Raw genomic sequence first — 27857 nt, 5'->3', positions numbered from 1 at the left:
CACACCCCCTGGTCCAGGAGAGCATCCAAAGAGCCCCCAGGTCTTTCTGAGCGAGGCTGTCTGGGACCCAAGAGGTGAGGGAGCAAAACCTCATGAGCCACCGTGGTGAATGGTTTCCAGCTGCGTACAGCCCCAGGAGGGGAAAAAAACAACACATGCAACTAAGTCAATGTCTGGGAGGGTGGGGGCTGCTCCGGGGCTATGTACAAAGCAGGTGCTGGGTGGGAGAGTGCAGGGGTCCAGGGGTTCAGCCCCGTGGGGACACACAGACACTCAATGCCAAAACGTGGCTGAGGGCTCGGGAGCGAGCGGGGAGATGGGGATGCAGATGTCTCCCGGGTGGCACAGCGCATCCCGGGACTCTCCTGCACAGTGACAGCCTGTGGCTGGGGATGCTCTGGGCATCATAGCCCAGCAGCCAAGACACAAGGGGTGAGGGGAATGCAGCTAAAAATGTACCTGGTGGACAAAAGCATCCGTGAAAAATGAATATTTCCCCCCAAACAGTCCCACACCTTGAAAAACCACCTGTGCCATGCACCCAAACCCTGCGGTGGCACTGGATTTGGTGACAGGGCCAGCCCAGGGGACTCTGCTGGTGGGAGAGCTGGCAGTGGAACGGGGAGGGTGGCTGGGGGTTGTGGTGCACCTGCTGGGGGGCTCTGGGGCACCTCCCAGGGGACCGGCCGGAAGACCAGGAGCGCTTGGTGGCGCAAAGCGCAGCCGGGGCGGTGGGGCTGGCCATGGGCAGGGCAAGGCAAGGGCTCTGCCAGCATCCCCCGTGCTGCTCCCAGGAGAGACGAGACAGACACAGCTGGAAGACTTGAATGTGCACCCAGGTGCTCCCATGGGATGGTGATGGTCACCGGAGCCATGAACACCCACATTTCATGCCCTGGTGCCCGCTAGCATGGCTCAGCTGCAGAGCCCTGCTATGGTATGGCTGGAGGGATGCCCCAGGAAAGGGGACCACCAGCGTCCCGCTGCCACCCCACGCTGGCATCACTGCCCTGGCACATCTCCCCATCCGAACCAGCCAGGGCTTGCGCCTTCCCTGGGGCAAAAGGTCTCTGCCAGTGTCTTCGGGAGAACCAGAGCCAAGGGGGAAATGGCAGGGAGGGTGAAGGGGCAGGGAAAATTGTGCTGATTTAGAAAGGGGGTGCAGGAGGCCAGGGCCACATGTCCCAGGTGGAGGGTGCTGTCCCCCAGTTCCTCTGGGCTCACCCCAGAGCTGCCGGGGGGGTGGAAAAGTTCTCCCAAAAGCCAAGTCTCTCAGCAGGAGATGCTCCGCTCGCCCTCCTGAGCCGCCAGCACCCGCAGGCTCCTCTCGCCAGCGGGATGGCACCACTTGGTTAAACATGGGCCAGAAGTCTTAATGAGCGGCAGGGGGACTCAGCACCTCCCCTGGCCGCATCCGGAGGCGATGCCCCATCCTGCTCGGGGGCCGCTCCACAAAAACCGGCCCCCAGGTGGGGAGACCAGCCCTCGGCGCCCTGCGGCGAGGACGGCAACGTCCCTGGTGCCAGGAGGAGCTCCGGGTCTATAGGTTCTCGCCGGGCTGGTACTGGGGCTCTGTCGAGGTGAAGTAGTCCTCCAGGAAAGCCTGCAGGTACTCGAATGTAGGTCGCTCCTCCGGGTCCTTCCGCCAGCACTGGCACATGAGGTCGTGCAGAGACTCGGGGCACTCGGGGGGGCAGGGCATGCGGTACCCCCGCTCCACCTGGTCCAGCACCTCCCGGTTCACCATCCCTGTGTGCGGCCAGAGGAGACGTGGCGGTGAGGGAGAGCCAGGCCAGATCCTGCACTGCACCCTTCCCAGAGAGGACACCAAGGGCATCCCACTGGGACGAGCCTTACAGGCAACTGTGGTGATCCAGGGAGGGATCCCCCCAGCCCAACAGCACTTGTCCCTGCCACCTTGCTCAGGGACAGAGGGGCTGTGACCCTGCACCCCGGGCAGGCTCTGTGCACTGTGCCCCAGCAGGACAGGATCCAACCTGGGCAGGAGTCCCTGCCCCAAGCCCGCCCTCCCTGCCCATGTCCCAGCAGAAACTCGGAGCAGTTTGCTCCTCTGCAAAGATGGCTCTGGGGGGCACGAAGTGCCTGGGGCAGGGGCTGGGCACCCGCAGATGGTGCCAGGGCACCACAATGGGTTTTTGCCGGCGGGCGCCAGCCCTCACCTGGGTATGGCACTCTGCCCTTGGTGGTCAGCTCGGTCAAGAGGATGCCAAAGGACCAGACGTCCGACTTGATGGTAAACCTGCCGTACAGAGCAGCTTCGGGGGCTGTCCACTTGATGGGGAACTTGGCACCTGGATGGAGACACAGGGTGAGGGGCTGCTCCTGGCCCCGCGGTGCCCGAGGACACAGGGGCTGCAAGTGTCCCCAGGGGCTGTGAGTGTCCCCAGGATCCCCACGCAGCCAGGGCCATGTGCTGCCTCAAGATGCAACACACACTCCTGGGGACTTTGGAGGGACCATTGTTGTGGTTGTCCCTGCCTGAGCATGGTGCCAGCAGCCCTGGGGACACACCTTGCCGAGCCGTGTACTCGTTGTCCTCGATGAGGCGTGCCAAGCCGAAGTCAGCCACTTTGCACACCAGGTTCTCCCCCACAAGGATGTTGGCTGCCCGGAGGTCCCGGTGGACGTAGTTCATCCTCTCCACGTAGGCCATACCAGATGCGATCTGTGGGGACCAGGACACGCAGCACTGAGGCTGGTGGGGTGACATAAGGGTCCCTGGGGAGTGCCCAGCACTGCTGACAGGAATGGCTCCACAGCGGAACCCAACTTGGGGTATAGGAGCAGCCGGTTGCTCAAGAAACACCAGGCAGACACAGGTTTGCTGGCCAAGGAGAGCCAGCAGCAACGGGAACGGGGAAATTACGGTCCCTGACTGCAACCCAGCTCCATGCTGAGCACACAGCGGGATGGTGGCACCTGCAACCCAACAGCTACAACAGCCCAGGGAGGTGCTGGGGCAGCCGGTGCACTCAGATGGGGATGCAGGAGGCCCAGGGACGCGCAAACCCACCTGAGCCGCCATATCCACGAGCTGGGGCAGCCGCAGGTACTTGCCCATCTCGCCCTTCAGGAAATCCAGGAGGCTCCCTGCGAGGAAGACCATGGTCACGGCAATCAGAGGAGCAGAGCCCCTTGACCACCCCTGGCATCCCTCCTGCGCTCACCCTTGCTCATGTACTCAGTAACGATATAAATGGGCTCCTCTGAAACCACAGCGTAGAGCTGAACCAGCTTCTCATGCCGGAGCTTCTTCATGACCTGGGCCTCCTGCAGGAAGGCCTCCGGGGACATGGTGCCCGGCTTCAGCGTCTTGATCGCCACCCGCGTGGTGCCATTCCAGGTCCCTGTGGCACAGGATACCTCGCTCAGGACACGTCTATGGCGCTGTGTCCCTCGCCTGCTCCCCCCACCCGTGTGTCTGGGGAGAGGATGCAGGTGGTGACACGGAGGGGACAGCGGGAGCGATCCTTACCCATCCACACCTCTCCGAAGCAGCCCTGCCCCAGCTTGACCTCCAGCCGCAGCGATTCCCGGGGGATCTCCCAGGCGTCCTTGGCCAGGCCTTGGGTCTGGGGCTTGGACGTGGGACAGACATTGGTGAGACGGTGGCACAAGCCATCGGCGTGTTCTAGCACAGGAGGGGACAACACCAGGGTGACACGCGGGCATTTAGGCACGTGATGCTTCACCCCACATCTTCCCTGCAAAACACCTCAGGGACCCATACCCAAACCCTCACCCTCCTCCCTACAACCCAACCAGCTTTTCACCAGGGTCCCCCCCAACTGGTTCGGGGACTCCCAGCCACATGCTGGCTTCCCAGCAGCACCCAGGGTGTCACCCAGCCCCCCAAAGGGCCACCCACTGGAGTAATAGGCCACCAGCTGCTGCAGGCTGTTGAACTGGGTGCGGGAGGTGATGTAGAAGCCGCCGTTGTCCAGCTTGCGGATCTTGTAGTGCTTCACATTGAGCCCTTTGGCGTTGTCGAAGTCGGAGACGGAGAGGCAGTAGGCACCTGTGGGCAGGACCGAGGAGTTGGGGGGAGATGCACCACAGATGGGTGCTCCGCATGGGGTGGGGAAGGGTATGGGGGGGAAGGACTGGGCAGCCAAGAGCCACATCAGCATCCCCATGGGACTGGGAAAGTGCTAATGAGGGGCATGATCCCCTTCAACCCCCAGGGACAAACACAAATCCAGCAAAGGGGGGGATTCCAAAGGAGCAGAGCGGACTGGATGGGCGGGGGGAGCTGCTGACCCACAACCCCAGTGTCTTGGCATCTCGGAGAGGAGCCAAGGGGCTGGGGGCCCCAACTCCCCCCTCCACAGACCCCACCATGGGCAGCGCTTTGCATGCCCATCTCTGCTCTGCCCGCACGAGAGCAACACCTGGGCCTCAAATAACGATAGGGAAGATTGCTGCTGCTGCTTGAGTGAAATGTTTCTACCAGAATAAAATAAATAATGACAAATTCAAGGCATCAAAACAGAAAGAAACATCAAGGAGCTTTTCCCAAAGGTGTATTTGGAGCCAAACTAAACCATGTTTCCAGGTAAGAAACAGCAGCCTCAGGCAGCCAAACCGCGAAGATCACAACTTGCACTTTCGGGAGGCACAAAACAAGTATAAAGAGTTGTTAGACTTGAAAGAAGTACCTAAAAATTCATTACTGCCTTTGCCTGGTTGCCCAGGAAGCACATGTTCAGGATTTTGCCAGTATGTAAGGACCAGGAAAAACCAAAATCATCCAAAAGAACAAAATCAGAAAATAGAGCATCCTGCCCGGTGGTCCGTCTGGAGCTGGGGGGACACAAGCTCCCACCCTGCCATGAGCTGAACCATCTCTCTGAAGGGCAACTGATGGGCAGGCAGCAGTGGGAGAGATGTGGCCGTGTCCCCCCAGCCCTGTGGGCTCAGTGGTGTCACAGCATGTTCGGGATAGAAATGTCACCGGTGATTTAACGGGTGCATCAGCACCTGCTCCCTGGGACTGGCAGAGGAGACCCCAAGGGACTGTCCGTGCTGAGGGACATCGCTCAGTGACCCCAACACCAGCTCCTGGCTACAAGGTATGATTCTGTTCTTCTCTCTCCCTGTGCACCTAAGCTGGGGGAACCAGGACTGTGAAGAATGAACAAAGAGACCCCTGCACAGATGTCCCCCCAGCCCCGGCGGGGGTCCTCCCAGCTGGCTCCCCCCAGCCCCACTCACCTTTCGTGGTCTCACTCTCCCGGACCAGGAAGGTCCCTCGGGGGTTTTCGGGGTTGAGCAGCAGCCGCTCAGACTCCCGGCGAGTGATCTTCCCAAAATACCACCTGCAAGAGCAAGATGCCCACTCAACACCCTGCACTCACCGCCCCCCTCCATTGTCCGGTGAGCCCTGGCACCCCGCTGCAGATCTTGGGGACCACAGACTACACCTCCAGGCTTGTGCACCCCGGGGTGCGCAGTGCCCCTGTACAGCGTGAACTGAGCATCGCCCGAGGATCAACCCTGCGCCACAGACCACGAAATGCCTTCACTCCAAAACCTCCCCAAACAAGGGGCTCTGGGGACCCCTGAAGCCCCTTGAGCTCTTGTTGGGGGGATGCCATACTGCTGGCTGGGGACAGGCTGTGGGGATGTGGCTGGCACCTCCTGCTCTGGGACTTCTGGCCAGTTTTGCCCCTTCCTGCTCTCCCTGTGTGATGGTCACCAGCAGCATCTTCATGCACGGATGTGTGTCCATGCAGAAGAGTGAAAAACAGACCAAAAGCTTCAGTTCCACCACGGCCCTGGCTCCACCACCGCTCATCCCTCCACCACGCGCGCATGCTGCACCTCCCCACTTCACAAGCCTTAAAGAAAGGGGAAAAACCCAGAATGCTTCCACGTTTTGCCCAGGAGCGGGGCAGGGGGAGGTGGGGAGCGCTCAGGGTGCTTTTGCTATCGCTCGTCTTTAAACTGTCTCAAAGATGGCAATTACTCTTCAGCCTGGATGGAGTCTGAGGGCGCGACATAGTTACTGGGGATGTAGCCCGTCTGTCCTGTAGTGAGGGAATGAGCCAGCCACCAGTCACCTTCCCTGCAAGAGAACCAAAACACACTCAGTGTGAAGCCAGGACCACCCAGCCAGCCCCTCTCCTGCCCGCAGCGCCGGGGCCGGGGGGTGAGCCCACCGGGAAGGGGTGCAGCCCCCCAGCCCCCAGCCAGACCCCAGCCAGGAGGGCTCCTGCCCTGTGGGCCAGCCTAGGGTATCGGCCACCCATCTGCATACAGGATGCTTTAAAGTTAAATTGGGCAGGGCAGCCAGCGAGGCAAAGTATCTCTGGAGACAAATGAATGTGAACAGGGTCTGGCTGGAGGTTGAGTGGCATTTGGGATCCAAGGCAGCGGGGAGCAATAAGGGAGGGAGAAGAAACAGGGAAAAGCGACAGAATGATGGCAGCAATTTAAAAAAGCACCAGGAAAACCCAAGAGATGGCATTTGTTAAACAGGCTGCAGAAAGCCCTGAGAGTTTGGCAGGGTGGGATGAGACCTGCCCTGCGGCGATGCCAGCCTGGATGTGGTGAGCTCCATCCAGCCTAGGCACATCCCTGGAAGCCCTGGGATGGGCACCCTGCCTGGCCACAACCCCTGAGCTTCCCCCCAGCCCCCCAAACGAGCCACACACCCCCACAGTGCTGGCCCATGGCCCCCAGCACAGCTCTGCCTTGCTTGAGCCCCCAAAATCCCAGGGCTGACCTGCTGCCCCTCCTGCCCTGAGTATGGTGACCCCAAGCATGTCCCCAGGAGCCTTCTCGCTGCTCTGTCCTCTTTCCCGCAGGCTCCGGCACAGGACGGGGCAGGAAAGGACAATAAACAGCGAAGAACAAGAGGACGGCGGGAGGCAGCTTCCCCTTCCCTACGGACAGCGGGGCTTCCTCCCAACACCCACATCTCACCCATCAAAGACAGAGTCACCTCATTTATCCTGACCACGAGGGAGATGAGGCTACGGGAAAAGTGCAGATCCGTGGGAACGGCTTCGCAAGGATGCAAGAACTTGGCAGGATGACCTCCACAAACACTTTACAGAACAACCTGAATAACCTCAGTCACCACTGCAAGACTCCTCAGACCACATCCAGACCTGTCCCTGACCCCTGCAGATGTTTAAACCTCCATCCTCACTCCTGACACACCAACAACTTGTGACTTTTGCTTGTCCCAGTGATGCCTGGAAGCAGCTGGGAGAAGACGGACACAGCCCCTGGCTCCCCGCACCAATGCCAGGGAAAGTGGGGACCCTTCAGACATCTCCCCCCACCCCAAGACCTGGGTTCTGACACTGCCCAGAGCCCATCCCCAGCCTTGCAGCAGTCCCAGCCCGTATTTTAAGTTCTCCTGGCCCCAGTACATCTTGTGGCAGGTTGCTTGGGCTCCCCAGCCAGAGCTGCTGCCCCAGTCACCTTTACTGGGGTGGCTCCAAAGGGGACAGGAGGCTGGTTGGGCTCCTTTCCCACGGGATCGGGGTAAATGTCTGCTTGAGAAATGCCCAGCTTTTGACTTGTGGCTTTGTTCCAGCTCAAGCTGCAAGGCTGCAAGCTGGGAATTCAGCAAAAACAAACTATTCCAAAAATGCCCCAGTGGGGAAAAAAATAAATAATCATCATCAAAACAAAGCATTTCAACAGTTCCCTACACAATCTTACCCAAAATACCCTACCACATCCCTGCTGGCTGCTGGCCGGCTGGCAGGAGACCTCCTCCCACTGGAAATGGTACTACGGGAGCCTTTCTGCACTGGGGTGGATGGATTTGGCCCCTCCGGGAGGCCGAGGGTCACCGCAGACAGCCTGGGCATCGCTGGGATGCAGGAGGAGCTGGGGGATGCAGAGGCTTGTCCTCTCGCCCTGTGTTACCCCAGCCCTGCAGAGCAGCTGCAACCCACAGCTGCCCTGCAAAGCTGCTGTTGTGCCCAGGACCCATCAGCCCTTCCCAGGCTGAGCCCAAGCCCCCTCCCCACAGACCCCAGGTGCTGTGCCCTGGGGGAGCCCAGAGGAGGGAGACATGGGACATGGACGCCTGCCTCCTGCTGTCCCCACAGCGCGGCAGCCTGAGCTGCTCCTGGACCATCCGAGCATCTCTGGGCATGCCCTGACTGACCCTTCACTCTGACCCAGCCTTTCACAAACAGCACCAATATAAAAGTATGGAAACCCCAGAAGTGATATAAGGCATAATGAAAAAAACTTAAATATGGGCCCAGTCTGGCCCCCAGCAGGCAGAGCTCACTTCATAACAGCCCAAACCAGAACCCAAGCCTGGGGCTAGCACACTGCTGAGGCTGTGAAAGCAAGAAGCACCAAGCCCCCCAAATTCAGGCTCTCCCTGCAGCGTTGAAGCCCTGCACATCCTGCACTTCGTGGATTAAATGAATCACCATTAATAAATAGTGTTGGAACAAGGAGAACAAGGATCAGATTGAAAACATGCTTGTGCAACACTGCTCAACCATTGCAGCAGAAATATCACCTCCAGGATGTTCTCCCATCTTCCCACCCTTTGACTTCGCAAAGCTGTTGGGGTGCCCAGGCTGGAAGGCAGCAGCGGAGGGGCCAGTGGGAGCTGCAGAGCCTGGGGACCCCATGGCAGCGCTGGGGACAGCAGCCCTGCCCGCCAGGCCACCAGCAGTGCAGCCAAAGGACACTGCAGACCATGCATGCCAGGACAGAACACACGTGGGTTCAATACGGGATCACATTTAGGAACATCTTCCAGCTTGTGGCAAGTGATGGGCCCAGCACATCTTGTGGCAGGTCACTTGGGCGATGGGTATGCTGCTACGGCCGGGGTGGAGAGCAAACAAGTGGGAGGCAGACCCCTAAAGAAGTGCTTGAGTCCCCTGAGACACTCACAAAAAATAAACTTTAAAAATGCAAAAATAAATGCAAAAGAAAGGGCAGGAGGGAGCAGAGAGCCAGGTGAAAAGGGACTGTAGAGGGGTGTGGGTGCAGACGAGGAGAGCGGGACAGGTCCAGAGCGCCTGGGTGCAGACACAGCTCGGGATGGAGCAGTCCCAGCATGGGAAGGGGCTCCCTGCTCTGCCCTGATCGCTCAGGCAGGACAAACCAAACCAACCACTAAACCATTGGGCAACCAGCTTCTCCCAGCCCTGCTTCACCCAACCTAATATGGGCACCAGATGGGCTTTCATCATTTAAGATCATTAACAATAATAATATTAACAATCTGTGATACACACCTGACGTCCACTTTTCTCCTAAACGACAGCGTGGCACAGAGGAGAGAAAAAAGAGTCAAGAGAGAAGGTGAGATCAGAGACACCGTGCAAGCACAGGGGAGAGCGCCCATGAAACTGAGGAGACATGTCCAGGCAAACAAGAGGGAGCTGAGCACTGATGGGGACAGGGGACCAGCGGGGACATGGACCCATGTTGGAGGGCATGGACTGGCCAGCAAGGAGGTGGCTTGGTGACAAGGCTGCAAGGCAACAGTGACCAGCAGCAGGGCCAGCAGGACGTGGAGGCAGGCAAATCATTGCCTCCAGGGCTGATGTCGCCGCGAGTTTTGTCACATTCCTCTATGAGCACCCATCCCCAGGTAGAGCTGGTCCTGCTGGGGCTGGATTTAGGGGTGGACAAAGGTGGCAGCTCACCCACCTGGGCTTGGCTGCAGGGACGGGAACACTCACGTGTTGTTGACGATTTGTAGGCGCTCTCCTTTCTTGAACGACAAGTCTGTTTCAGTCCGGGACTCGTAGTCATAGAGGGCCACGAAGGTGGTGACGCCACCTGCAACAGAGACCGCTCAGGATGGGCAGAGCCGTGGGACCCTCCTCTCCCCACACTCTCCCACCGGCTGATGAGACCGAGTCCCTCAAAAGCAGGAGACCCCACCATCATCAGAAAAAGCTGGAACCAAAGCCACAAACACCCAACCAAGACCCCCCCACACCCCGCTGAGCCCCAGCCCACACCGACCAGCCAGCGCCCCGGCACGCTGCGGCGAGGTGACCGTGTCGGAGGTGTTGAAGCCTCCAAAGAGCTTGGACTCGGCAGCCATGGTCCCGAAGGAGCGGCTGGGGGTGCGGTGGGTGTCGGGAGCAGCCGCCTTGCTGGGTGTCTGCGAGGCCGGGTACCCCCCGTGGTGGGTGTTGTCAGTGGGCTCCAGGCTGCGCCGGCGCTGGCTGGCGTCTTTGGGCTTGCTCTTGCTGCTCCCCATGGTCCCAGGCTGGAGGAGAAAGACACATGTGCACAGGACTTCTTTTATTATTATTATTTTCATTATTATTATAATCATCATTATTAAGACATTGAGGTACTGGAGAGAGTTCAGAGAAGGTCAACGGAGCTGGTGAAGGGTCTGGAGCACAAGTGTGATGGGAGCAGCTGAGGGACCTGGGGGGTTCAGCCTGGAGAACAGGAGCTGAGGGGAGACCTTCTGATCTCTGAACTGCCTGAAAGAAGGCTGGAGCGAGGGGGAGGTTGGTCTCTTCTCACAAGGAACAAGTGATAGGACAAGAGGAAACAGCCTCAAGTTGCACCAGGGGAGGTTTACATTGGATATTAGGAAAAATTTCTTCATGGAAAAGGCTGTCAAGCATTGGAACAGGCTGCCCAGGGAAGCAGTGGAGTCACCATCCCTGGAGGGGTTTAAAAGATGCATAGATGAGGTTCTTAGGGACATGGTTTAGTGCCAGTTTTGGGTTAACAGTTGGACTTGATGATCTTGAGGGTCTCTCTCAACCAAAAGGATTCTATGATTCTGTGTTCATTTATTATTATTGCTATTATTATTATGCTGCCCAGAGCTTGTGCAACAGACGCCTGACCACCAGGAAACAAAACAACCTCTGGAGTCTGTTCAAGCATCAGCTGCTGCAAAGTCTGGCCATCCTGCCCTTGCCCTGGGACAGCATTGTCCCTCATTAACGCCGAGCCACATCCCACCTCGCTGCAGCAGCCAGCGGAACGCTGGGAGCGCAGCCGCTAGGGCATGTTTGGGGAGCGGGGGGATGCAGGATCAGCCTGGGAGTGAGGATGCCAAGTGCCTGGGTGGGTGACCCAGGGCCAGGCACATGTCATGGCATGTAGCTCAGCACCCCATACAGCCACATTTCCTCTTACATGAGCGTTTCTACCAGGGCACGGACAGGAGAAGACAAAACCCAGACAAATATCCATGAGTTGGGATTACTTCAACGTCAGAGATTTGGAGAACCCATAGCTGCATCACTCTCCTTGCTCAGGATGGGGATTAAAATGCTGAGGATGTTCCTGTGAAGTCCAAAATGTGCAACAAATGGGATAAAAGTTTACATCAAGAGCTGTTCCAGGCAGTTAGCAGCTAAAGACCAAGGGATCTCAGCTTTATATATATAGTCGTGCCTTCCTTTCCACTCAAGATCATGCTCTATAAATACCTTCAAGGTAATGATATAAATGAAGGGAGGGAATTATTTGCGCTCTCCAAAGATGGCAGGATATCCAGCAGTGTCCTGAAGCTATGGAAGGAAATATTTAGGCTAGATCACGCGTGGCAGGAGGGAAAAGGGCGGTGGAGACAAGTGGGGAGGAGAATATCTCTAATAAAATCAAGCAGGGAAGGAGCAGGGGAGGCAGTCGCTGCCTGTGCGATGTGGAACAGAGGGGGACCTGGATGCAGCCACCCACGAGGCTTTGCTGAGGGCTCAGCCTCACCCAATAAATCACTTTTCTAATCCAGCCCCCATGAGCAGGACAAGAGTCATGGGGCAGCTCCAGCAGCTTGCACAGCCCCAGCATCTGAGGGGCAGAGCCCCCTTCTGCCGCAGGGACATTCAGGGGTGCCTGGCACGAGATCTGCTCCCCTCCCCATAGCAAGGGCTTTGCTTGATGATCATGGCTTATTTCCCAAAAGACCAAACTTCCATCTACCGTTTTCGAGCTCTCAAACTGCAGAACAGCATCCCCTGCCTCACTTCCTGGCAGGTTTGCTTCAGCTGCAAGTGTGCCAGCAGGATCAGACCCTGCCAGTGTTTGGGAATCGGAATAAACCGATTTTTTGGGGCTGGGTATGGCTACGGCAACCACTCCAGCGGGGAGTGGAGCCGTCCTGCCTCCTACATGTGCTGGTGACGAGGAGGGACCAAAGCCTCTATCTGCCATGGGACTCGTCCCACGCATATCTGTGCCGGGCTTCAGGGGCCCCGGAGCAAAGGAAGGTCAAATATAATCTGTGCACTTGCAAACTGTCACTGACAACAATCCAGAGGCAGAGCCCACAGTGGAGGGGAAGGGATCTGTCCTGTAAATAAATGCGCTTTTAAAACCCTGCTGCAGAAAATGCTAAAGCAGAACTGTGGGAAGGAAAGGACAGGAAGCACGACCTTAGAAATTACAAGAAAAAGCCCCCCCTGCTAAGGAAAGCAAAGCTCCCTGTCCCCCGGCCAGCCCCCTGCTCACCTCTGCCAGGGTTCTGGCACCACTGGTGCTCCCGGGTGGCAGCGGCAGCACGGGCAGGAAAGCGGGGACACGGGGGGGCTGTGACCACACAGCTTGTGACTGCCCACGCGGCCCTGAGCAAGGGGCGGCCGCTCAGAGTTTCCCCTGGAAGCAGCACTTCCCCAGGCAGGAAAACACCCGGCTGGGGGGGGGGGGTGATTTAGCAGCATTTTGGGACACAAGTGTCCCCTGAGCACACCCTGTGGGGCTGCCAGCCTGGGTCAGCAACTGATCTATCAGTGCACTGAGAAAAATCAGAGTGTAAAACAGGCAAAATGCCTGGAGATTAGCCAGGAGCAGGGCCAGAAAGGGGAGATGGGATCCCCCCGGGCACTTCCCCAATGGCCCCAAAGCAGCGGGATGTCCTCGCCTTCACACCTGTTAGCCCACAGGCACAGGACATGCATCCCCCAGGTATGTCCCAGCCAGGGACCACGAGTTCATCACTCCCTGTGTCATGTTTGTGGGAAGGGAGAGCTCTCCAAAATGCATCACAAGCTCCCAGCTCATGCTTGGGTACTAACCCTCCTCAGCAAGGACTTTGCTTGGGTCTGCACTGGTCCCTGGGTCACTTGGGGCTCTGGCTGCTGCAGCCAAAGATGGGAGTGAAGGAGGAGGAGGCACAAGCCCATGGTCCTCTGGGGAAGGGGATGCAGAGCAGCGAGCCCTGCTCTGTGCTCTCCTGTTGCAAACAGCTTTGCACCTAAACACCTGCATATACCAGTTTCAATTTGGCTTGTGCAAAACTTCAGTTGGCAACCCCAAAACGTGCCCAGAGGCACTGGCAGCCTCGCACCATCCCCACTCCAAGTCCCAGGTAACAGCCAGCGTGACCATTACCACATCTCTGCCTGGGCAGCCAGTGAGGAAAGGGTGCAAATTCCCTGGAGGAGCAGGGGGTTGTGCAAGAGCCCAGCAGAGGAGTTATTAATGACAGCAGGAATGTGCTGTGCACTCAGGTCCCCAGGGAAGAGGGGCCGCGCACCAGGAGAGACCCCCCTGCAGCAGAGCTAGTGACAAAACCCCCTCGGAACTGAGGGGCACCCCCAGCACATCCCAGCAGCATCACTGGGAGCTGTGAGACAAATTTCCCTGCTGCCAGCAGCTACGCTGTACTTACGTCTAACGCACAGGATTTCTACATGTAACAGGCTGCAGCCGCGCTCCGAGCCCCGGCATCCAGCCAGGGCAGTGCAGCCGATGCCCGGCAGGATATTTCCGTGCTCCTGTGCGTTTTGCTGTGCTGGGATGGGGTGGCTCAGCATCGCTCCCTGTCCCAGCCGGTGCCTCAGCTTTCGGCAGGGCTTCCCCTCCCCAGGCTGGCATGGGGGGCTGGAGTGTGGCCAGCACTCCCGGCATTCACCTCCGACTGCTGCGAGGCGGCGGGCGGACGGAGGCAGCTTTCCTGCGGCGGGGATTAGCACCCCGGGCACGTCGCAGCCTGCAGGAACTCCCCTGGTTTCCGCTCTGGTGGGGGGGTCAGTGCTGATAGCAAATTGCAAATCACTGTGGTGCTGAGTTGTGAGACCTCAGCTCTGTCCCCACGGGGAGCAACAGGGGGTGGGAAGGACAAAGCGGGGGCTCTGCCTTTTGCTCTTGCACCCAGCTCCCTACCCACCCATGGATGCTCAAGGGCCAAATCCAGGTGTTGCAGAGCACCCAGTACCCCACATCTAAGTCCCCCAGGGAGTCGGGAGGGTTTCCCTTCTCCTGAGTGGGTTCATTCAGCAAAGCAGCCTGGTCCCCCCTCCCCAGGCCATCAGAGATCCCTTACCAGCGCTTTCCAGCTACAGCCTCGCCGCGGGGTGGGGAGGGGACACCGGTGAAGTCAGCTCAGCTCCTGCCGCAGCCTGAGAGACAGAGGGGACGTCAGCACCCGGCAGTCCCCGCCGTCCCCGCACCCCACCACCCTTTCCCCCCCACACCACGGTCTGGTGCCCAGGGCTGCTGCTGCCTTCCTCCTCCTCCTCCTCCTCGCCATCCCGCCAGCAGCTCACACCCGCCTGCTCTGATCTCTCATGTGTGAAGAGGGGACAATTCTCTGCTCCACTTCATCAAACCCACCCGAGGATGGGAGAGGAGGCGGCTGGAGTTGCCCCAAGCGATGTCCCGGGGCGAGAGGGGAGCGCAGGCACCCCTGGCCCGCTGAGGGACTTTTTGGGGGAGAAGTGAAGCCAGTTCCTCTGGACACACCAGTGTTCCCAGTCCCGCCGCTCTGTCTCCAGACAGCTGAGACTGGTGGCAGGGAGGGTCGGTCACCCACTGGGGACCTTTTTCCCAGAGATGAGTCGCCTTCTCCACCCCCAGCAGCACAGATAGATGCTACGGCATGAACCATGCACAAGGTCTGGGAGCTGCTCAAGCTCTGACTCAGCCAGAAAAGCACATTTTGGCCAAATTTTTGAAAACAGACAGTTTCCTGCTGCAAGTGTGTGTGATGGGGGGACACCTGTCAGCAGCAGTGGCGCAGGGCAGGGCCCCGCAGAGCCAGGGCAGCTCTGCCACCCCCTTCCAGCCCCCAAATCCTGCAGGAGCTGCCCCTTCTCCCACCTCTCATGCCAAAAGAGAAACCTCTCTCCAGCCAGCCCAGCTCACCCTGTGCTGGGCTGAAGTTTTAGCTGCTCCTGGGGAGCTCTGGCTTGCCTGGCACAGAGGGGATTCAGCCCCCGCAGCACCCCCAGCATCCCAGCCCTGAGAAGCATCCCAAGGGGCTCCTGTCCCAGCTGGAGCCCAGGGTTCACATCTCACCCAGGGGGAAGAGATGGATGGGGATCAGCCACAGGCAGGTTTTTGCAGGGCTGCCATCTAACCCTGCTGGGAGCAAGCCTGAAAATGAGACCAGCCGCAGCCTCCTGCCTTTACACAAGAGCCTTGAGCCACGGCGAGGAGGGGGCTCGTGCTGAGACGGCAGCAAAGAACAAGCTCCCCCAGCATCGCTGGCTGCCATTGCAGCCTCCCAACCCCAGACGCCCCGACCCGACCTGCTCAGCCTGTGCGTTCCCTGGATCACGGCACACAGCCCCACGGCACACACACACCAGGCTGGTTACGTTGCAAATGCTGCAGCGTGATGGTTGGAAATCACCGGGCAAACCTCTGCGGGGTCAGCGCGATGCCGGGTAGCCGACCCCGGTCCCTCTGGCTGGGTGGGCGCCTGGGGCGGTGGATGGCACACAGAGGACGTGGCACATCACAGGTTTATTTTGGTGGCCTCCTCTTCTCCCTGCTAGTAAGTTCTGCCACTATTTTGAGTGCATTTGATTAGGATAATAAGCAGCAGCTGACTGACAGCTCTTTAAGACTCTGAATGGTTTGTAATTTGTACTTGACTAATATTCACTGGCAATAATTGCACAGCAGAATGGAAGGTGGGGGAAGCTGCAGTCTCAACTCCAGGCTGCAGCACATACAAATAAGGCTGCGACGCGTACGCACGTGGTCCCTTGTGTCCTCGCTGCCCAGGCACACTGTGTCACCAGGGCTCCCGGACACAAGCTGTGAGGCCATGGGCATGTTTAGACAAAACAGGACCAAAAATGCCACCAGAGAAACCCAAATACCCCTCAGCCTGGTGTCAGCCATGTGCCAGGGTGGCGAGGTGCAACGTCCTCCAAAGGGGAAGGGACAGGTCCCTGCTCGGCTGCCCGGTGGATGGATGCACTCTCACTCCTCGTGTACCCAGATTTGGGTGTTTGGTGGCTGGAAGTGGCTGCTCCCCACAGCACTGCCATCCCCATGTGCTGCTGGGTTCTGCGTTCAGGGTCTTCCTGCCGCCCCAAGCCCGCCCAAACGTCCCCGGGCAGCAGCTGGGCTGAGCTGCAGCCACCGGGGAGGGTGCCAGGGCTGCGCCCAGACACGCACCTTGCCCGGGGCAGGGGCCGCAGCGAGGAGAGAGCCGCAGCAAGAGGCCACCCCCAGCCTGCCCTCTCCAAAAGCAATTAAAAATGAAGCACACTCAGCTGCACAACTCAGCTCGCATCAGATCACGGCACACGAGACACCAGCGGCCCCATCCTCCCCTGCTGGCGCTGGAAACGCCGCCTGGCCTGCCCAGCATCCCGCTCCTCAGGCACCCGTGACCCCAGGGATTGTCCCCTCACCCCAAAATTAACTGGCAAGTTGGGATGCAGGAAAAGGCTCCATCCTCTGCCCTACCTCCCCACGGCAGAGATGCTCTCACAAAGGCAATAGTGAAGGCAATTGCTGCTCTCCAGCAAGTCCCGCTCTGGCTGTTTTCTGCTGCACTGGGATCGCTCAAGGATACAATGGCCGTGGCGCGGCCAGGCTGATAGCGGGGCTGGTGGCGAGGGAGAAGCGATCTTATCTTCTTTTCAAAGACACTAACAAAAGACACTGATTGGGAGCAGACAAAACACAGCGGTATGGCTGCTTCTGCCAGGCAGAGGCAGAAACCTTGAGAAATGCCGCGACAGGCTGGGGCCCAACACCAGACATCAAGCCTTGGGGATGGGGACGTCTCCGACAAAACAGGCTCCATCCTCGGGGCTGCCGAGGAGCCGGGGCACCAGCACCCACCCGCTGCCGGAGCGAGCCGAGCCGCATCCCCGGCTGGCAAAGCCCCGGCGAGATGAATAACGGCACCTGTCTCACACCAGACTGAAAAATGAAGCGTGCAGGACGGCGGGCGAGACAGAGCAGCCGCGCAGCCCACAGGAGCAGGCACCGGGGATCCCAAACCCACCCCAACCTGCTCCATCCTCTGCACACAACCAGCCCCCTGCCGGCATGACGGGGGCTGGGGAGCAGGGACGGCCAGGGTGGAACAGGACAAACAGAAGCCACCTACGAGGTGTGTCACTAAAAACAGAGATCCCACGCTCGAGCCACGCAAGAGCCAAAGGGCATCTCACCGTCCCCCTCCCTGCGTCACCCCCTGCTCCCTCCCCGCATTTTGGTAGGGAACACGGCTCCAGACACACTCGCACAACAGCTTCCCCCTTGGTCCCAGGAGATGCTACTGAGGTTTTGCTTTTTCCTGTTGCAAACCCCATGGGTGGGGGGCAGCAAACGGCAGCGCAGGCCCCGGTGCTTTGGGGAAAGGCTCGCTGCCCCACTCAGCCCACTGTCCCCTCCTGCCATCCAAATACCACAGCTCAACATGTCCCCCGCAGAAAAAGCGATTCCTGTCCCCTGTCCCGTGCCATTGGGCTCTGCGCGGTACAAGAGTGGGAACACCGAGGCACGTCTCTGCCAGGCTGGGACCAGCCCTGCTGCACTGATTCCTAAAACACGGAGAGATGCGGAGATGCTCACTTGATCTCTCAGCTCCATCATGGGGACCAGGGAAGACACTTCCATGGGGGGTGCCTCAAATGCCCAACAAGGACCCCCACTTCACTCAGCGACTGCATGTTGAAGGCACCTGAACTAAGGCACCCCAGCCCTCCCCTGGCTCCCTCCAGCTGATGGAAAACTCTCCCAGATGGAAGGAATCACTAGTGGAGAGGGGAGGGCAGCACGGATGATGTGTGGGGCCCAGCTACACACTCCCCACATATGTAAGTCCCAGCCCCTCCCATCCGACCCTGTCAACTCCCATTAAATTTAAAACCATCTTAATTAAAGCTCCACAGCCCAAGCTAGCAGAGGCCAGTGGGTCACGAAAAGGGAAAGGATAATTAAATCAAACATCCAAATTCACCCCCCCGCTAAACATGGGAGAGAGTCACAGCCAAGAGTGATGCACAATGTCTCCAAAAAGATGTGTCAAAACAGGGAGTTTAAAAGACCAAAACAAACCCCTGACAAGCTCAAAAGCAATTTCTGGACGTTTATCTGGCCAAGAAACTGGGAAGCACCAAGCACACGCTCAGGGAGCCATGCAGGGAGCTCAAGCTCTCCCCACCATCGTGACACCAGCCCCTCGACAGGCAGTTTTTGGCTCGCTGGGATGATGGGCAGCGGCTCTGCCAACACCAGCAGCTGCACACAGCTGTGGTTCCCCCACTGCCCCCCACAGCACCCCAAAGCTGGGCGAGGGCAGGGGAAGCCTGACAGTGGGTGCCCCACCAGCATCATCTCGCTTAAGGCTGGCAGGAAAAACTTGCAAGCCTTATCTCCCCAAATAACGCAACCAGCTGCCTGGAGCGAGCGGTATGTGCGGCGAGTTGTGTTTGCTGGTGCCGAGCTGCCAATCACTCGGTTTTAAGTCTTTTTCTCCCCCAAGGGATGTAAGAAGGGAAGGCGGCCATGGCCACACTGTGTCACATCCCCACCACCACACCAGAGCAGACCTGGGAACTGACCCACCGTGGTGCTCGCCCACGGCCCTGTGTACCAGCTCCCTGGGAGCTTCGCACACCCAAAGCTGCAGTGGGTTTTTAATGGACATCACCGAGCGGTGCGGAGGGCCCTGGAGGGAGCTGGCAGCCGCCTTTCCTGACCAGCATGTCACTGGGCAAAGCTTGTGGGAGCTCCTGACACACCATGCCCAGGGCTGTAGGGGAACAGCTGCTGCACCGACAGAGCACGGGCTGCCAGCAGTGCCCCATCACTCCTGGGCAGCAACAAAGCCACCCCAAAAATCAGGGCTCCTACAGCTCCACCAGCCCCATGCCCTGGTCCAAAGGAGACCTTCCTGTGTTCAGGGCACTGCTAGGAAGAGTTTGGGGAAACAAAGGTCAATGGAAGGCTCCTGGATCCCCCGCTGTCCCCTGTTACCCACGCATGAGCGCTTTGGGACAGGCAGAGAACAAGCACACGGATCCAGCACACCCAGCCCCAGTCTGCTGCTTGCACACACAGAGGAAAGGGGAGTCACGGGGAGAGGGGAGCACCTCACCTCCCAGCCAGCACGCATCCCCCCTCCCTTTCTGCACTGCAAGGGCACCTGGCAACTACAGATGGAAAAATAAGCTTTTTCACCATGACAGTGGTCCAGCACAGGAACGGGGGCTGGAGAAGTGGTGGGATCTCCAGCAGGAGATGCTCGAAGCCGGACGGTTCTGTGCAGCCTGAACTCGCCGGTGCTGCTCTGGGTGGGAGCAGGGATGCCCACCAATGCCTCCCAGTCTGACTCAGCCTGTGCTTCCAGCATCCCCACCAGGACACCAGCCAAAGCCAGGAATTGCCCAACCAGCTCCAGCAGACACTTTCCAAAGGCACACAAAGCCTTTGGCCTACGTTAACCTGAAACCGGTTTCTTCCAGAAAGGTGATGAGGGCAATGCTCTTCTCCTGCCAAGTCCAGAAGGAGAAAAAAACATAAATGTTTCCAAGAGTGAGAGTGCCCGCAGGGCCGGGAAGCACTGATGTTGGGCAGGGAAGCAGCGATGTCGAGCTGGGCCAGCACTAGGAGCTGGAGCTCCTGGCCACCAGGACTGCCTGGAGCCACGGGGTGATGCTTCCCCAAAACGGGCTTCTAGCTCAGCACTGAGGCTTCAGTGCCCCTCAAAATGTGCCTTTTTATACTAGCCCCCACGCACGCGGCATCCATGAGCTCCCACTGCCTGCCACCTAATTCTCCAGTTTCCCATCACATCAACACTATTCCCATCCTCCTCCAGGCAAAGCACCAGCATGAGGGACCGGCTGCACTGGAGGGGGTGACAGAGACGTAGTGACACGAGCTGGCCTCTGTAGGAGGAGGGAGGGTTTCTGTTCCCCTTTCTGCAGCACCTCTCCCAGCACAGCCAGCCTCGGGCTGCAGGGAATGGAGTTTGCTTCTGCTTTCTGGACAGGGACATCTGCCCCGGTGCTCTCCGGGGACGGCCGTGGTGCAGCGCCCAGCCCGCCCCATGCCCGGCTCCTGGGGACGGGACAGGTGGCGGTGAGAGGCTGATGTGACTCACAGGTGGCTCAGATCCGGCCAAAACGGTGCTGCCACTCACGCGTGCCCCAGCTTGAGGGCTGCTGCACCCCACAGCACCTGAGAGCGCCCCAGCAATTTCACCCCCGGGCGAGGACAGCAGTGCAGGCAGGTGGCCAACCTCCAGCGCAGGGGGATGAAGGGGGCAAGGAACACACAGGAGACAGAAAAGCTCCAGAGTTGAGCAAGTTACAACCACCCCTGGTCACGCTGGCGTCACTGCTAAAACATTTCCACTTTCAGAGAAACCAGCCCTTCCAGTTCAGCAAGGAGAGGAGCTCCCCGGGGCTCCACTGGCCCTCCGGGGCTGGAGCTGCAGCCCCATCAGCCCTGCAAAGGGGTCCCGCAGGACCCCCATGGCAGGAAACCTGCCTAACGCAGAACAGGACCTGAAACACTTGCTGGTAAAAATGGGTAAAGGCAGAGAGAGGGTATTTGCACCCTCAACACAAACCCCACAGGGCCGGGGGCCATGAGGACTTGGCAGGATACTTGCCGGGGTTCATTGCAACAGGAGGGTATGAAGGAGAAGCCAAGCAGAGGCCAAGGGTCTTCCATCACCAATTTCCAGCACTTCCCACTTTGCAGATCCCTGAACAGTTTCAAACGAATAAGCAGGACCCCATGCAGCAAATTTATGCTGATTATCGGCTTATTTTCCTGGGTTACTTTGGGACTTCGTGGCATCTGCCCAACACGAGCCATGTGCTCCAGGGAACCCTGGCGCCACCAGCCCAAACACACCCATGCTATGGGGACAGCGAGTGGCTGTGGGTCAGGGCTGGATGATCAGCATCAGCCTCCAGCAACGCATGTTCCACTGCCGCATTCACCTCCGCGGGCACGGATGGGACCGGGAGCAGCTCCCACAGCACTGGGCACAGCCCGGGACCGCGGGTCTGGTCTCAGCACTGTCAGATCCCACGCTGTGACACGTCCAGGCAGCCCGGACTGTGCCGGTGGCAGAGCCCGCAGAGATGCTGGTCCCCACAGCCCCTCCCATCTGCACCACCAAAACAAAGCAACGCGCTCAGGATGCACCAGAGGAAGCAACCAGGGAGGGTCGTGAAGGGCAAACCGAGAAGATCAGCCAGCCCCAGACAGCATTTCCGTACCCAAAAAAGCTGTGTTGGATTCCCCAGCCGCTCCTGGGGCGAGGGGGATGCTCAGCGGCTCCACTGGAGCTGCCAGGAGAGGAGCTGGCCAGGAGGTGCAGCCCCAGACGGTGCTCGCTATAAAGGGCCCGAGCAGATGAAAAACAAAGAAAAACGCTGAGCTGGTGTCTTTTATCCCCGCCGCTCCCAGAGGGGAGAGCCAGGCTCCACACACCTCCGGCCCTGCACCGCTACTGCAGATGGGCGAGATGGATGGGACCGGTCCTGAGCCACCGACATCCACCAGCGGCGTGGGACGAGCTGCCCGTGGACCTCGCACCCTCCCGTGGCACCTCTCCAGCCCTCACCTGTGCTGCTCTTCATACCCAAAATAACCATCCTGCGTGGAGCTGCCCCCTCCCCACCCTCAGCAGAGCCCCTGGGGCCGGGATGAAGGGACAAAGAGATAAAGGGCATCTCCTCTGCTTTGCATCACCTGTGGCTCATGGCAGCTTCAGCACAGCCCACCCAGCCCACCCACAGCTCTCCCCATCCCCAAAGCACGGAGAAGGGCTCAGATCAGTGTACGTACACACACGTGCGTGCACACCCACACACGGCTGCACATGCGTGCAGGCAGCTGGGGGGCAGGCAGCTCCCAGCCCCATGTGCTGCTCTCCTTGCCCAGCCCCAGCACCCTGAGTTTTTTACCTCGCATATTTACAAACTCAACCACCTGTGATACTGGAGCATGAAACTCATCCTGGTCACGGTGACTTTTGCAGCTCCATACACACCCTTCCTTGTCCCACAACACCCTCCCTGCCCGGCACAGCAGGGTGCTCACCGGCAGCTTCCTCTCAGCCATGCCAAGGCTTCCCCAGCCCTTCCCAGCCATGCTGGGAGCTATTCTGGCAGCCTTTCTGTGCTGTGGGTTTTTTTTGCAGAAGTGACCCAGCACATGTTTCCGCTCTGGGAGCACCCAGAGCCCAGGATGGCACTGCCCGACCCCGCTGCTGCTGTCACATCGGCTGCAGCCCAGCGGCACCACAAAACCATCGAGCCACAAGGGCTGGTTTCAACCAGGGAAGGTGGTGCCCAGTCAGGTCTGGGGAGGGAAACCTTGAAAACGCCATCTGAGAGGCTGTGGGTGTGTGGGTGAGGAAGGTGGTGGCAGTTCATGGAAATCGGATTGTATTTGCCCTGCCTAAGGAAGAGCTTTGCCCACGGTGCGTGCATAGTGTTGGTGAAGAAAGGGTGGGAGAGGAGGAAACTGAGGCACACACCTGGTGTAAAGCCTCACCAACCTCTGATGGCAGCTTCCCAGGTGCTCCCAGGGGAAACTGAGGCACACAAGGCTTCTTACCAGGTAGGGAAGCCAGGTGGGGTAGTAAAACCCAGACACAGGGCTGCACCTTCAACCCCAAATTCCTCCTGAAGGGTGACCCAAAGTGAGATGCTTCCAAGATCAATTTAGCACCGACCTGTCACGCTGCCCCCAAACAAGGGTATGGCGTGGGAAGGGAGACACTGTGTAGGAAAGGGGCATGTGGCTTGGGACAGGCTGGACTTGTCAGCCTCACCTATGGTGGAGGCAACAACGCATCCGGGAGTGTTTGCCCTCATCATCCAGGCTTTTTGGTGGCTGAGATTGCCAGACACAGTCAGGAAGGATGGGAGCAGCCACGATGCATTGGAGCTATTTTTGCAGCACGCAGTCAGGATCTCCCCCGTCCATCCAGCCCCAACACAGCAGGCACGGGGCCAGCTGAAACCTCACGGGCACAGGAGCCAGACCACAGCAGGTCAAGTGCAGGACGGGGCTGGGAAACCTGGGGCCGGGAAACTCGGGGCTGGTCCCAAGACTTGCAGTGTGGGGAAGGAAGAGCAGGTGTCCCCGTGTCACGCGTGGGCAGAGGCACTGACCCTGCAAAGCCTGCTAGCCCTTTGCTGCAGAGCCCAAAGCCATCCTGGTGCCCTCTTGGCATGGAGACCCAGAGGTGCGAGGCTGGACGTGCCACCCAAACCTGCGCTGGTTCCCCGGCTGTGAGGCGAAGGCAGGCTCGCTACACATTTGTCCCATTTCTTATATTTTTGCCTTAAACACCTGCACAGTTCTGTTCCCCAAATTCCTCCAGATGAGCCCACCGATCCTGCACACCAGCCTCCAGGTATTTCAGATGGTGCATCTCCACTGAGACCACCGGGAGCCAAGGAGCTCAGGCAGATTTCTTTAACGAATCAAATAAAATCTGCAACCAGCCCCACTTTGCCCATCAGCCCATGCCCCCCGGCCATCCTGCCAGCCCCCAGCCCCCCCAGACACCTCCCGCTCCACAGCCAGGAGATCCGTAGCCCGAAGGGAAGTCAGTGCAAGACGCAGATTTGCAGGTCCTGGTTCCTGGCCCAGGTTCAAACCACATTTGTTCCTGAAATCTGTTTCAGGGCTTTATTTTCAAAGCATGCATGTGTGCAGGCATGTGCAAAGCAGCACCGGTCCCGCCGCAGCCTCGTGCCGAGGTCGCCGGTGCCAACACGGGGCCAAGTTGGGGCCCTGGGTGCACCCGAGCACCGACCGCAGCCCACGCCAACGCAGCCACGCTCAGTCAATTAATTATATTTTTCTGTCTTAAGCAGATGATATACTGGACTATCTCATGGCTCAGTGTGAATTTAGAATATGAAGGACCAGAGGCATTACTATTTTTCTGAGGCCCACTTTAAAACAGTCCTGCGACACACTGCACATATTTTTGCTGATGGGTGGAAACTTCAGCAAAAGGCGAACCCCAGGAGAGTCAGTCCGCACCACCCGCAGCTACGGGCGGTCAAAAAGAGAAGGAGTTTGGACTGGAAACAGCGACAGTGCACACTCCCATCCCAGGAACAGCCGCGCGAGGATGGTTATTTCCATCCAGAGGTTTGAGCTGCTCTTGGGGCATCAGATTAAAGGGACCTCTCATGGGATGTGGCTGGACGTGTCTCCAGGCGGGCTCCGGGGAGAGATGCGAAGGGCTGTGGAAGTGAGCTCAGATGGGAAATTGTTCCAAGAGATAAAGGAACAAGTTGGAAACCGAGCTGCAAAATAGACAGTACAGGAAACAATAGTGCTTCAGATAGGCTTTCACATTTCCCCCAGTGATGCCAGGAGCACGGCGCTGTGTCCAAGTGATGCTCGGGGCTCCCCTCCCCGCCTTAGACACACTGGGAGGAGGCGCAGACTGTTCGCTCACTCCTACCTTTTCTCTTTCAACGTTAAAGCTGTCTGCTGGTCATTAAAACAAGACCATATAGGCCATGTCCTTCAGGTCTCATTAGATAACAGTTTTCACTCTGTGATGATCCTGGCACCAGTGGCAGGGAGAGGCAGATGGGATTTTGGAGACACTGGAGCCACACGGTCCATCCCCTCCTCACCTTGGTGAGCCCGGCAAAATGATGCTGCTTCCTGGGGGCTGCACATGCTGCTAAAGGCCACCTGTGCCTCAGGACCACTGCTGTCCCCTCCGTGACACCAAGGCAGCAAAGGAGCCTCTTGCCTCCGCAGCAGAGGAGGTCAGTCACCACAAACTGCAGCTCTTTTCCTCGTCTTGTCCCCCCAGTCCCCATCTAGGGGTTTAGATGTCCCTTTCTGCCTCCCCTCGGTACCTCCATGATTTTCCATCACTCTGGCACAAAGTCATTAAAGGGCAGAGCTATCGTTAGGCCATCTCCATCACACAGGGAGCACTGCAAGGCCACTAACGATCGAGACAGGGGACATTGGACTTCCCTTAGCTGCTGCTGCACCAGCCCATAAATAATCCTGTCTCCAAAAAAATCGTCAGGCAGAGCCACCAAGGCAAGGTGTCTGGAGGAGCCTCTGCCCTGCGCTCCCAGGTCAAAGCTTGGAACTGGGAACCGACCCTCGATCTTTCAGGCAAAGGTGCCCTTCTCTGACAAACGAGCATTACCTGGCTAATGATTACAGAGACGGGCTCCTGGGGAGCCAGCACAGGAGCCTCATCTCAGAGACACCGAATGGACAAGGTTTTGCCACGGGCCGGATCCTGAGCTGGCACAGAATGGTGCAGAACAGCTGGCTTAGCACTGGGAAGCCCAGATCAGCCTCTTTGGCTGCAAAGGTGTTGGGAGCAGCCCCACAGTGGAAATAACAAAAAAGGATATTGCTTTAAAGTGCAAGATTGCTGATGTCCCCCTGCACGTCCCCGTCCCCAAGAGTCCTGCCAGCCGCCACCCTTGTTTGACCAACACATGCTGCACAGGGGCCTGGGCAAGTGTTGAGCTGCTGGGTGCTGAGTGGGGTCTCCAAGCCTGGCAGGGATGAATGGCTTCTCACTATTAATAGCTTGGGAGGGTTTGTCATGACTCGGTTCTCCCACCCGCACTCCGGTCAGTGCTGGCAGTGGGTGTCTCGGCTGAGAGGAGAGCGCCGAAGCCCCCCAGCTCCTCCCGGCCGTGCGCCGCCTCCTCTGGGGAGCACCAGCCGGTGAGCTGGAGGAAGAAAAACCAAGTCTTTTGTTGCCACGTTCCCGCAGCTCAGTTCGCATACGGCACTGCTGGGTACGTGCTGTCCCGTTCCTGTCCCCACGGCGTGGGCAGCACCAGCCCCAGGCAGGAGCTTGCCCCGGGAACCCCCAGCACCCTCCACTGCTCCCGGCTCCTAACGCCATGGGGTGGTGGGTCCTGTCTTGGGGGGCTCCCCCGGCTGCCCTGCTCCTTCCTTTGCATCACTCCTGCGGAGCCAGGAGGACAATGAGCCAGCAGCACTGGCAGGGAAGCACTCCCTGTCACCTACGACCTTTACTGACCCACTGCTGCTCAACAACACTGGGACCAGGACAGGACTGGGACTGCAGCCACCTCCTGGGCCCAAATCTGGGAGGCTGAGCCCTGACACACCGCAGCAGCAGCGGCTGGGGCAGGGAAGGGCTGCATGGGGCCAGCAAAACGCGTGGAGATGCGGCAGATCCCCACTCACTTCCAGCGGGTCCCGCAGGAGGCTGCGCAGCTCCTTGAGACGATGCTCGATACTCAGCACCAGACAGGGGCGCGCCAGGGTCAGCGCAGTGAGACACCCCCCGTCCAGCCCCCGTCCCCAGCACACACAGCCCTGTGCAGTGGGGCCCATCCTGCAGGCTGTCCCCCTGCCCATCCGAAACGGAGCACAGCCCCCCAGGCAGTGAGCAGGGATAAAAACCCACCCCAGCTCCAGTGTGGCTCAGGGCAAAACACACAATGCTCTTCTGTGGTACCAAGGACTGTGATGGGGATGGTGGGGACACATCAGTGTCACCACTCACAGCCACACATGGGGACCGGATCGCCCAGGCTGCAACAGGGGAACTTCCCAGCTGGGTAAAACCTTTAACTGAGCAACCTGGGGCTCTGCAGCCCCCCAGCAGACCGGAGAGCCCCAGCGAGGAGCCCGCTGGACACAGCTCTCCGGGCCCATCAGGGCTGGACACCAGCCCCAGAATTACCGGTGAGCAAACATGACAAGCGAAGCGGATCAAGAGACATAAAAGCAGGGGGGCGATGAATATTTCATGTCCTGGCCTACATACAGCCCGGCTCTCCCCACCCTGCGCTCCCGGGGGTCCCCCGCAGCCCCTGATCACAACAAAGGGGAGTTGCAGGTAGGCGGTGCCGCCCCGACAGACCCCATGGCCGCCCCGCTGGACGCTCAGCATCCCCGGCTGGGCTCAGAGCTGCCTCGCTAGAGCAGTGGCATCCTCAGCCAGACCCACAACTGACCCGCCAGACCATGTGCATCCGCTGCTGGACCCATAGCCACCCCACGGAAACCCGTAGCCAAACCGCAAGAATCCTACCCTGTCGGGACCCATAGCAAGCTCACCGGACTGCGGGCATCCTCCGCTGCCGGACCCACAGCTACCCCTCCGGAGCCTGGGCATCCCCGGCCGGACCCACAGCCTCCCTGCCAAACTGCCAGCATCCCCCGCCGGCCCCACAACCAGCCCACCCGGCTGTCCGCGTCCCACCGAGCCCCACGGGCGGACCCCGCGCATCCCCCGCCGGCCCCACAGCCGGACCCCGCCGCCGCCCGCTCACCTCCCGCCTGTGCGCGCAGCGGAGCCGGCCCCTCCGCTCGCCTCCAGCGCTCGGCCCCGGCTTTGTCTCCGCGCCGGGGGCGCGGCCGCCGCCCCCCGCCGCCGCCGCCGCGCGGGGTGTCCGCACCGGGCCGTGCCGAGCCGGGCGCTCAGGGCTGCGCCGCCGGCAGCAGCATCGCGCAGCGCCGCGGATCCGGCGCGCTGCTGGCTCGCCCGCCCCCGCTCACCCCTTCTCCGGGGCGGGGGGGCAACCCACGGGGAGGGAAAAAAAAAGAGGAATATGGCAGCAAACCGGAAACGGCGGATGGGGGAAAAAGAGCAGCCCCTCCCCTCGGTGTGTTTTTTTTTAAGGCAGAAGGCTCCGGGCCGC

At 59.3% G+C, this 27857-nt stretch overlaps 1 protein-coding gene across 2 annotated transcripts; it reads right to left on the bottom strand.

Annotated features, from left to right (window-relative positions):
• Positions 1 to 27645, bottom strand: SRC (SRC proto-oncogene, non-receptor tyrosine kinase). 2 transcript variants are annotated; one of them, XM_082065095.1, is made up of 14 exons: positions 27489 to 27645; positions 14267 to 14342; positions 9991 to 10240; positions 9702 to 9801; positions 9252 to 9269; positions 5990 to 6088; positions 5236 to 5339; positions 3890 to 4039; positions 3497 to 3652; positions 3189 to 3368; positions 3035 to 3111; positions 2533 to 2686; positions 2181 to 2312; positions 1 to 1749 (listed from the first exon to the last, which is right to left on the bottom strand). In XM_082065095.1, the coding sequence occupies exons 3-14, from the start codon at positions 10229 to 10231 to the stop codon at positions 1541 to 1543; spliced, it is 1620 nt and encodes a 539-aa protein (XP_081921221.1). In that variant the 5' UTR covers positions 10232 to 10240; positions 14267 to 14342; positions 27489 to 27645; the 3' UTR covers positions 1 to 1540. The 2 variants fall into 2 exon arrangements, with proteins under 2 accessions (XP_081921221.1, XP_081921222.1); XM_082065096.1 differs by lacking the exon at positions 9252 to 9269 and having other exon boundaries at positions 27489 to 27643.
• Positions 27646 to 27857: the final 212 nt, after the last annotated feature.

This window comes from Streptopelia decaocto (genome assembly GCF_964273445.1).
Source record: "Streptopelia decaocto genome assembly, chromosome: 14".
NCBI classification, from domain to species: domain Eukaryota; kingdom Metazoa; phylum Chordata; class Aves; order Columbiformes; family Columbidae; genus Streptopelia; species Streptopelia decaocto.
Note: the sequence above shows the minus strand (reverse complement) of the source record. Positions and strands in the feature narration are given on the sequence as shown.